Raw genomic sequence first — 12,111 nt, 5'->3', positions numbered from 1 at the left:
GGAGGCTTGGACTCTGGCAGAATGGGCCAGGGAGGCGCCCATTTGTCAATCCTTTGGAGTCTTCACAGAGACTTTAAGGAAGATCTTCGACCACATGGCCCTGGGTTGAGAGGATGCCTGTGCACTCACCAGTATTCAACAGGTGATCCGGCAGACTTCTGACTATGCTGTGGAATTCCGGACATTGGCGGCCGACAGTGGATGGAATGATCAGGCGTTATTTGGCACTTTCAGGAGTGGACTCTCGGATCGCATCAAGGACCTTCTAGCACCATTGGAATTGCCCACAGGTCTGGACTCTCTTATTGTCATGTGTATCCGAATCGACAACAGACTCCGGGAGAGAAAACGTTCCGCCCGCCTCCAGCCCGACCCCCAGAGCGGCATCTCCCGCCTCGTTGTCCTCCAGAGCGACCTCGTCTGCCCCCAGAGTGGCCCTGCCCGCTTCCTGCCTGGACTGCCTGGTTCTCCTAATAATCTCCTCCTGCCCTCAATTGGTAATGACTTAACTTCAACCTCCGGAATTTCAAAAACATTAGTAACTCCTGAAATATATCTAGCCTGTTTTACTCCAATCAACCATAACCAACTAACTTCAACAATCTCATCGTCTAAGCCATCAACCTGTCTTTTAGACCCGATTCCAACTAAACTGTTTAAAGACGTTTTACCCTTAATTAACACCTCGTTATTAAATATGATCAACCTGTCTCTATTATCTGGCTACGTACCACAATCCTTTAAAGTAGCTGTAATAAAACCACTTCTTAAAAAGCCTAGTCTTGATCCAGAGGTTTTAGCCAACTATAGGCCGATATCTAACCTTCCCTTTCTCGCTAAGATCCTTGAGAAAGCAGTCGCAAAACAGTTGTGTGATTTTTTACATAATAATAGTTTATTTGAGGTTTTTCAATCTGGATTTAGAGTTCATCATAGCACTAGTGAAAGTTACCAATGACCTTCTATTGGCATCAGACAAAGGACTTGTCTCTGTTCTTGTCTTGTTAGACCTCAGTGCTGCTTTCGACACTGTTGATCATGACATTCTACTACAGAGACTGGAACATTGTGTTGGCATGAAAGGAACCGCACTAAGCTGGTTCAAGTCCTATTTATCTGAGCGATCTCAATTTGTATGTGTTAACGATAAATCCTCCATTACAGCCAAAGTCAGTCTTGGAGTTCCGCAGGGTTCTGTACTTGGACCGATTCTATTCACCTTATATATGCTTCCTTTGGGCAATATTATAAGGAACCACTCTATAAACTTTCATTGTTATGCGGATGATACCCAATTATATCTATCAATTAAACCAGACGAAACCAATCAATTGGCTAAACTTCAAGCATGCCTTAAGGACATAAAAACTTGGATGTCTAGCAACTTTTTAATGTTAAACACATACAAAACTGAAGTTATTATACTTGGCCCTAAACGCCTCCGAAACGCATTTTCTAATGACATAGAAGCTCTGAATGGCATTAATTTGGCCTCTAGCACCACCGTAAGGAATCTTGGCTACATCTTTGATCAGGATCTGTCTTTTAACTCCCACATAAAACAAATCTCAAGGACTGCCTTCTTTCATCTATGTAACATTGCAAAAATAAGACACATCCTGTCTCAAAATGATGCAGAAAAACTAGTCCATGCATTTGTTACTTCAAGGCTGGATTACTGCAACTCATTGTTATCAGGTTGTCCCAAAAAGCCGCTTAAGACTCTTCAGTTGATCCAAAATGCAGTGGCATGTGTATTGACAAGAACAAGGAAACGGGATCATATTACTCCTGTATTAGCTGCTCTGCACTCGCTCCCGGTAAAATACAGAATAGAATTCAAAATCCTTCTCCTGACTTACAAAGCAATTAATGGTCAGGCTCCAGCATATCTTAAAGATCTCATAGTACCTTATAAACTAACTAGAGCATTGCGCTCCCAGACTGCAAGGTTACTTGTAGTTCCTAGAGTCTCTAAGAGTACAATGGGAGCCAGAGCCTTCAGCTATCAAGGTCCTCTCCAGTGGAACCAGCTTCCAGTTTGTGTTCGGGAGGCAGACACCCTCTCCACATTTAAGAGCAGGTTAAAGACTTTCCTTTTTGATAAAGCTTATAGTTAGGGTTGGCTCAGGTTAGCCTTGGATCAGCCCCTAGTTATGCTGCTATAGGCTTAGACTGCAGGGGGACACCTCCCTACTCTACTTATCTTCCTCTCTCCTCCCCTCTCTCTCTATCTGTATCTGTATCTGCATTTATGTAAATGTATGTTACTAACTCATCATCCGGGGTTTCATCCCCGGAGTTTCTGTGTCTCTCATGTGGCAGGTTGCCACTGATAAAGTTTGCGTCGGGATCAGGAGTCGTGGTTACCCCTGCTGCCCTGGTCCTGCTGGACACCGGGAAGCCTTTTTGACATTTTCCTGGATTCATCCATACTTTCTCTTTTTCAACACAACATCATTTCTGTCAAATGTTGTATTTGTACTATGTTGTTTATCCTGTACATATGACTATTGTGCTATCTATTGTGCATGTCTGTCCGTCCTGGGAGAGGGATCCCTCCTCAGTTGCTCTCCCTGAGGTTTCTTCCATTTTTCCCCCTTTAATTATGGGGTTTCTTTTAGGAAGTTTTTCCTTGTGCGATGCGAGGGTCTAAGGACAGAGGGTGTCGTAACCTGTACAGTCTGTAAAGCACACTGAGACAAATGTATAATTTGTGATATTGGGCTATATAAATACATTTGATTTGATTTGATTTCTCCCTCGTGTCTCCAGTTTTATTTGTTACTTTGTATTTTGTTAGCATTTGTAAAAATAAAGCTTTGTTAAGACTTGTCTGGCATCCTGTATTTAGGTTCTCCCTTGTCCTGAACTGTGACATGAAGCCTTTCATATCTGCCTACATGTTTATATTTTTTCCTTACATAGCCTACCCACATGTTTGTGACTTTTAATGTACTTCATTTTGTTATGTCTTGGATGTGGATGTTTGTGTAATGTCTTATGTATAGTCTATATCAAAGTGGACATTCAAGGCTAGGAATACACTTTCACCACTGTCGCAAATATATCCTCATGAACAAATGCAAATTATTTGTTTGTTTTCTTTTATTTTCAGTGAGTAGTTTATGTGTCTTTATTCTTTATCGTCACGTTTCTTAAATGAAACTGCTTTAGGTGCGACAATGTGCTGTTTAGTGAACACACTTGTTAAGGCTCACATACTTTTAGTGGACTTAATAAAACTTTGTAGACTAATCCCTTAAAAGCGCCTTTTATTTTTAAGTTTTGACAGTATCCTAGCGATCTTAAAGCTGGTAGTTTAACACTCTTAATTGTAAATGCGGATTTATTGATTATAAATGCTTCGGAAATATTAATATAACTCTGTTGTACTTGATTATGTTAAGGTGATGCAACGCCCGGTTATACTGCGTTTCTGTCTAAATGAATAGTTTCTATAGCCATGGCGTCATAATGATGGTATTAAGACGTGGACTGTGTATGACATCACTGAAGGCCTAGATGTGAAATGCACGGCCCGCAACTGGTCTATATATGCTAAAAACAATAAAGAAAGTGTTAAAAGAGAGAGAGACTTTGGATGCGTTCAGAGCAGACAGCTGCTATAGGTGCAGACAAATATCTGAGCAGTAAAGTTATTAAGCAGTAGTAAATGTACACTTCAGAGTTCAGCTGTCTCTGAATAAAAACAGCAAATGTTGGCATACCTGCCAACATTTGGATGTGAAAAAGAGGCATAATATCCGTGTCATCGCGAATGGTCTGTTCCCTAATATAGAAGTCAACATCTAAAATTGACTTCACAAAAAATGTCAAGGGCTAACATCAAGATTGAAAGAGATGTTTGTATGTTTTGTCTTCTTTATAAATAATTATTAAAACGTGAAATGGTAATAATACAGGTAAGAACTCGGTTAAAACAGTGTTTCCCAAGGATTATATGAGACTATGTAAATCAGAGGTTACTTGCAATTATTTGAGAGTTTAACAAATGTTGTACTAAAATACTGGTTTTATCATGCTAATGTCATTATGTCTCTGTCTGCTGTGATAAAATTAACTACTGTATGTATTTATGTAAAGAAGTGTTATGTTCATAAGAAAGTTACAAGCACTGGCCATCAACGGTAGGTCCTACCGTTGATGGCCAGTGCTTGTAACTTTGCTCACTTTTTTCTCATGAATACAGTAGTTTGTTAGACTATCATGAGTCAGTTGAGTTTCTTACAACCCATCTAAATATCGGCTGAAAAACTACCTTCTTGTGTTAGTTCCATTGTGCTTCCTTATATGGTCCATATATGGACTGAAGAATCCATTGGATGATATCTGCACTAAGAGGCGTGGACACGCCTATGTGCCGACAAGGGGCCAATGGGACCTGGCCTCAGCCAACCAATGGGAGAGGACAACACTCCAGCGGGAGAGTATATGAAAAATGTAGAACTTGTAAACGGCGCGATTCTGAGAAACTGAAAGACAGAGTAACTACTTAAAATGTGTTCTGTGGATCAGTGAAACAGAATCGGCCTCAGTTGGGTATATCTTCTATGCTGTCAAATAACATCAATAAATGCTTTGATATAAATAAGATGTTTACTGGATTGATTCAAGATAGAAGCTCCGACTCCAATAAAAGAACAGGACTGCACTCACTGCAAAATGCTTAAAGGAAAGTGGGACCTGTTCTTCAGGCGATGGGAGGCCAGCATCCTGCCAAAGCTGAAAGCTGTTGCTGCCAGTGAAAAAGGCGATGTTGCATTTTTAGTTGAAGGATTGAAATACCAACCTGATAGTATGCAGGGCCAACTAAATTACACGTCGAATTTCTCAAATTTTAATATGCTAACGCTTAGCTCTCACTCCCCATAACCACGCCCACCCCAATTTTCATTTGCAGATGAGAATTGCTACCAGATGCTGGTCGTCCTTACTCATCTCCTTCCATCATTTGCTGCAAGCCGCTGTATTGTGTGATGTGATTACACGACTTCTTGAATTTGTACCACTATGTTTGAAGCAAATCTTTAAGTTAATGTTAAATTATGTGCATTTTTTCAGTCGGTTAATATAATAAAACATGTGCACACCTCATTTTAATAAGCTAATTTTGGGCACATTGAACTGTTTCTATATTTCTGTATTCCGATTTTAGGCAGGAATGATTCCCCTAGTATTTGGAGGGGAATTGAATATTGGACATCTAAGGGGAGAGTCACAGCAGTGGCTTTATTGATGGTCTGTTTTGATGTCATGTTTAGTCAACATATATTTGCTGAAATAGACAATCCTTTAAAATAAATACACATTTGTACTGTAGAGAAATAGGGAAAATTAATCAAGTTTTTGACTTAACTTGATGATATTGCTGATGTTAGACTTCTTGATATAACGTCATATTTTAACACTGACAAGTCTTTTTCCATTAGAATGTGGAAGTGTTATATATGCTCAGTTTTTTTATGTCATGTTCAGTTTGATGAAATAGACAAATAGTCATGTTCATTCATTACAAAACTTTGACTGTTTGAATTTGTGCTATATTGTATTACACATTAATGCAGTTTTTGAAATTACCTTTTAAAAAATGTACAGTTCCAATTAAATATTTGTAAATAAATGACTAATGAATGTATTCTTGTTTTTGATTGATATTGAGATTGAGATTTTAAAAAAATTACAGCCATCTGGTTCTTCTATTAAACATCCTTGACACACAATGCACATAAATAACAAATGTATGTGCTCCGCCAGCAAGACCATGCTCGTAGCTCAGTATCCTTAACCATATCTACCAGCACAGCTCTCCTGGGTACCCAGCACTAACCAGCATTGAACGGCATGGTTTAATTTTAAATTAAAATTTTGCTACGCTGTTTATTCCAGCAGGGGAAGGGGATGAAATTAAATCATTCCAAGTCTAAAGGCTAATGTCCAGGTAAAGTCATCAAATTCATGACAAATGTCTTACTCATGTCCAAGAGTAAGTCTATTTTTTACTGTGCCGCTCAAAATGGTTTTCTGACTTCAGAAGCATATTGGCTTAATGTAGAATCTTAATGTAGAATCTTAATGTAGAATCTTAATGTAGAATCTTAATGTAGAATCCAGGAAATTATTCTTTCATTTTCTTTCATTGAAGCATTTCATACATTCAAAGTAGTGACCATTTAAAAATCAATAAATCAATTAATGAAATTGTCCCCTCTTTTTTATTTAACATATCCCAAATATGACTCCAAATATTTAATCTTCCTTAAAAGTACAAGTTAGACTTGTCAGTTAATAACAGTACACAAATATATTTAGTTATTATTAACTTAGTTATTGATTTAATGTTCTCAAGGAAAATGACAAAGATAACAATGAAAATCAGAAGCGAAGGTAAAACATATTGGTTTGGCCACATGGTGGCAACATATGGTTGGATTTAGTTGTCATCATCTTCATCATCAAAGACATCAGCTACAGTCCTGTGGATGGAGAGACAAACAGAGGTTACAGACTGTAGTTCATAAATCCTTGAACCGGTTTCAGTTCAGTGTAAATATGACTTACTTGTAGATGGATCCAGTCACTTCATCAAGAAAACCTCCTTAAGAACAAAGATAGAGTAAGTGTGAGCTGGAGCCTCTGTCATCAAACAGCAAAACCCAACATTTTTCATCAGAGGCAGAATTGTTGTCTTAAATTTTTGTTACTCTACTGTCTTAGTATAGCCGTTGATTGAACTGATCAAGTCCTATTTCCTATATTCGGGATTTAAAAACAAAGTTATATTGTGATTAGTCTACATATGGTATAATACATAACCAGATTAACTGTTGGCCCCCTTCACAGGTCTCAGTAGCTGCTTGAATCTGATTTAAGTCACTGGTACTTGCCTACTTTGCTGTGAATGACTCTGGCCCAACTTACAACCAGGACATGGTCAAATCATTACACCCCATCCTCATGCTGTGCTACTGCCAATCGGTTTGCTACTCCCTCTCTATGGAGGAGCCCGGCTACTGCTCAACAAAATCACAACTGTTTGCTGCCGTGTCAAGTCCCAAGTTGAATGCATCATGTTATATACAGGAGCAGTCAAAATGAGCAACAAAAATACTTTCCTTTTCTAATTTGATCCTTTAACAAAGTGTTTTTTTGCTTTCACTCACCAGGCTGGCAAAGAGTTTGGCAAACAGGACACACATGGCAGAAACTGCACATCTGTGAAGAATGAATACAGAGAAGAGGAGTCGGAAATGAAAACAATTTTTCATAGTATCACAAGAAGCCTGATCCACTTGTCGGACCCCAGAGCTGTCTATTCCAAGCCTGCTTCCTGCACAAAGAGAGACTACATTGCTTTAGGTCACTTCATACACATACTAAACATGTGCATATGTATGCTTAGAAGTATATAATCTTTTTTCTCAAAATGTCAAAACGATGTCAAAACGATGTCAAAACGATGTCAAAACGATGTCAAAACGATGTCAAAACGTTTAAATACTTTGTCTAAAAAATGATATTTATCTCATTGTTTAGTATCAAGACAAATTATGCTAAGTTCTGAAAGCCAAGTGACTGTTTAGACATTAGGCACTTTGCACAACATGCACATTTTATGGCACCAAAAGCTGACATTTTGGGAGATAATGTGAGCAGTATATTTTTCAGGATAGTGAAAAGGTCATAGTCCTAGATGCATGAATATTTACAGCAAAACAGACATTAGATCTGGAGATACCATGTCATGTCACAAGGTGCTAGTGAAGGGTATGAGAATGATCAGGGGTCACCAAGATAATTATGCTTTATCCACTGGGGCCCAGACTGATGGCCAAACAGACCTGATTATTAGCTTATGCCCTGAGTTTATGACCTGATCTTATGTCCATATCATCACCATCCTTAGACAAGACACAGCTTCACTAAATTTTGCTGAAGTTGGATGGAAAAGTGAAAGATAATGTAGCCTACTCCAATTTTGTTATTTTGGTCATTTATAATTAGATGGATGTCCTGGGCCCCATTCCAGAAAGTAGGATTAGTGAAAACTCTGAGTTTTTTAAGCCTGATATGAGGGAAACTCTGGGTTTTCAGTTCCAGAAAAAGAGGTAACTTAAACTCTGGGTCAGTTACGGTGGTGACTGGATCTTTGAACCTAACTAGCACGCTGGGAGGTTTTATTCAACAAACCCTGAGTTTCTCTCTGTCTCCTCCCTCTTACAGTGCCAGACCATTTTATTTCCTCATTAAAAATGAATGATGTCCAAAATCTACTGTATTTTAAGCCTTTTCAACTGCAAACCACCAAACACATTATGAGTTTTCAATTATGCCTCTATGTCTTTGATATCTATATCTATATATCTATATATATGTGTGTGTGTGTGTCTAAATACTGTATGTGTGTATATACTATATATATATATATATATATATATATATATATATATATATATATTCTTTAAATCTTCAACTATATTTTTCCTTTTCAGTTGCTGGCCCCTGTGTTTTGTCCCTGTCAAATTAAAGCTGAAGAGATATATTTAAATTTAAATTATTTAAAGATTCCACCCCTTTTATCATCCATTAAGAACTGTAAGTCTGGTAAATTATGAATACAATGATGAATGGGATAACACTGATTAAAACTTTATTGTGTTAACTTATTGACACTTTTCCCCACTAATTAAAAAAAAAAAAAAGCTAAATGTGCAGATCGCATATACATCTATGTCCATTGGATTACAATGGAGGCTGTGCCTTTTATTTATCTGTTGCTATGGTGGGTCAAAGTATCGGAGCTCCATTGATGATGTCTTTTAAGTTCAGGTTCAATCTACTCAGAGTTGAACTATCAGGTGTTCTGGAAGCGAAAACTCAGAACTTCCCATCTCAGGTTGAATCAACTCAGAGTTCAGGATTTGGCTGAACTCTGAGTTGACACAGACAAATGACATAGTATCTAATGACATAGTAGCTCTGTAAGGATCAACTCGTTGGTCAGGGTAAAATAAAGAATTTTGACCTGATGGTGGTGCTACAGACAGTCAAGAAGTCACCCCTGTGTTCACCTTTAAGGGTGTTTCAGGCAAAGGGTCATTACTTTAACATATTTTCCTGACCAGAAGTCAAATGTCACATAATGTGTATTTTCTCACCTTGCAGTCATCACAGTGTTCAGATTTGTCTCCGTCTTCACACGGACATTTATCACAGTTGCCGCAGTGCTGGAGGAAGACACATTTAGTTATAGAGAAACCTAGAGAGGGCAGAGTTAGAAAGTATCATACTGTACATAACAGAATCTACAGAGTGGGCATGTGCAGAGGACTGGTTTGCATTCATGTGTACTACTTCAATTTCAATATGTAATGAAACAAATCCCAGCTGTTCCAGTTGTGAAAAGCTTTAACTCATTTGGTCACCATCACTACACATTGTCATGTTTTTTGTTTTTTACTTATCATTTTGATGACTACATTTAATTTCAGACATACCTCACAGAATTCACAATATGAGCACACAGAGCCCTTGTGATAAGCACCATCCTCATCGTCGTCATCATCATCATCTTCATCATCTTCATCATCTGCACATAATATTAATAGAAATATATGACAAAAATATTTGAAATGATCTAACACTCAGCAGTGCTAAATGTCATGTTGAACTATTTTTAATTTGGACATAAAGTGATAGTGGTTTGCCTGCCGATTATAGCTCTCAGTAAGTGAGTAGCATCAAATTTAGACTACACTTTTAAAAGACAAATGAAGCCCATACAAAGCCAAAAAATATATTATATGAATGTGTCTGGGGTTTCACAGGACTGGGATCATAGGGAGTGACTGAAAACAGACCAAAGGATTACACAAATCTAACTGCAGTAAATATTTTGTGATGTACATGTATGTATATTTATTTGTTGTTGTTGTTTTTTAGCAAATGGAATCATTTTACCACACCTTCAATTTTTTGTAGACAGCTGCGTAGGAGGCTAGAGAAGAAAAAATTCCTTCACACTGAGCGAAATGTTGTATTTCTTTATAAAGTTTATTGCAAGTAAAAGGACAGCGTGTGGAATTTCTAACTTATCTTTCCTACAGATTAGTCTGAGAAAAAAGTTAACTCTCAGAATAAAATTGTAATTCTGAATTTAACTCAAATTCAGGGAAATAAGGTATAGAATTATCACACGAATATCAAATATTAAGAATAGCCCTGTTAGTCTTATAATACAGGCCGCATTTTATGCGAATTACAAACTGTGTACATGTATACAGAGTAACCGAAAAATAGAAACCCCTGTTCACTGTCAGCAGTCAGTCCTCTAACAACCTTTTTCACTGTTGTTTACACAGTGTGTCAGCACAGAGATGCATCTGTGCTGATTTTTGATTGACTGAGATTGAGATTGAGATGACTGAGATTTTGATCTGAATTACATTAGACAAAATATTAAAAGCACCTTTATAGAATAGGTTGGTATCTGGAGCTGTGTCAACTTTCCATGATGGGCAGATATTGGGGAACAGATAGTGGAGGGAACAGCTAATTCTTGCTCTGGGTCCCCCCTTGTGAACTATGCTTCAGTTACAGTTGCACTGTTGCAGTCCAGAACCACTTCAGCACAATGTGAAATCTCGAAAGTGCCACGTAATAGAAGTTAGTCAAAACACAAACACGCAGTCTCGACAAAAGCAACATTTTACTGCTTTTGTAAGGCAATTGCATTACATTGCATTGTGTTAAAGGTGCTTCTATTTTTATGCTCATCTCATTAATTTGATGAGCTCATTAATTTCATTTTTGACTTAATACTGTAATTTGGAATTCATTTTCAGTTTAAGTTCATGTTCAACTTAAACCAAACTCATGGTGACCAACAGTCGTGGAAGAAATATTCAGATCTTTTACTTTAGTAAAATTAGCAATAGCACAATTTAAATATACTCAAAGTAAAAGTCCTGCATTCAAAATGGTATCTAAGTAATTATCAGCAAATGTACTTAAAGTATCAAAGTGAACCATTAATTATGCAGCAGAATGGTGCCTGTTCATATTCTTTTATTGCATATTATAATATTGGAATATTGTTACTTACTCATTAACCTTTAATTTTTAATGTGATAGGTGGTGAGATAGTTAAATATATAACAATGTATCCTATTTTACATAAACTCACGATATGATTTGGATGTAAAATATTATTTTGTAATGTAAATACAGCTGTTAGATAAATGTAGTGGAGGATAATGTGGCAAATAAGTACCTCATAATTGTAGTTAAGTACAGTATTTCAGTAAATGCACTTAATTATACAGCACATTTCACCACTATGACACATTTAATATAGACCTACAAATATGTTGGAAATGACTTTTTGACACAATAAGAAAGTTATCACATTTGTTATCACCAGTAACACTCACACTTTGGAAGTCATTTTTTGACCATTACACCCTCACAGGTTGACTTTACCATTACTACAATGGTTTGTTGGAAACGTGGTTATTTATTTATTTTAAATCACCAAAGAAAATGCTTCTCCTAGATGTTAAAATCTGTATCAGACTAATTCAGACTGTTTCAGTCATAGTGCCCAACTACTTTAATCTCCCAGACAAGCATTTATAAAACACAGTTCATATAGAACATGCTGTGGTCAGAACAGATACTCACAGGTTTCAAATGTCTGTAGCTCAGCATTCAGGTGCTCATACAAGCAATATTACCAAACACATGTTTACAGGCCTCTGATAAAAGTAATGATGCTCTCCATGCATTGTTATTACACGTATACAAGTCTTTGGTAACAGATTTGCATTAAGGCATTTTATGATCATTTGATTTATTTAATGAATGAAAGTAGGGTTTAAGACATGTGGACAGTGGTGATTGTCATATTTTCCACACATATATGTTCACACTCATCACAAAATCAAATTTTTGCTAAACAAGAGAAAAAAGCAGACAACCATTTCGTCTCTTGACAATCTGACAGAGCTTTCGCTCTTTTACCTCTATAAAAAGAGACGTTTCTCTCTTTTCCCAAACACTCTCTCCCTGAGGGTCTGAAAAATCATCAGC

The 12,111-nt window shown here is 37.2% G+C and overlaps 1 protein-coding gene across 1 annotated transcript in view; it reads right to left on the bottom strand.

The window, feature by feature from the left end:
• Window positions 1–6,217: 6,217 nt before the first annotated feature.
• LOC115012782 (protein PFC0760c) overlaps window positions 6,218–12,111 on the bottom strand; it is an 8,328-nt gene continuing 2,434 nt past the window's right edge. The window contains exons 2-6 of the mRNA XM_029438576.1: window positions 9,519–9,610; window positions 9,180–9,248; window positions 7,185–7,236; window positions 6,583–6,619; window positions 6,218–6,497 (exon numbers count right to left, since the gene is read on the bottom strand). Coding sequence (XP_029294436.1) covers window positions 6,455–6,497; window positions 6,583–6,619; window positions 7,185–7,236; window positions 9,180–9,248; window positions 9,519–9,610 — 293 coding nt within the window. The 3' untranslated portion in view covers window positions 6,218–6,454. The remainder of the gene's footprint in view (window positions 6,498–6,582; window positions 6,620–7,184; window positions 7,237–9,179; window positions 9,249–9,518; window positions 9,611–12,111) is intronic.

This window comes from Cottoperca gobio, chromosome 8, assembly GCF_900634415.1.
Source record: "Cottoperca gobio chromosome 8, fCotGob3.1, whole genome shotgun sequence".
Classification (NCBI taxonomy): Eukaryota; Metazoa; Chordata; class Actinopteri; order Perciformes; family Bovichtidae; genus Cottoperca; species Cottoperca gobio.
This window is presented reverse-complemented; position numbering and strand designations above follow the sequence as displayed.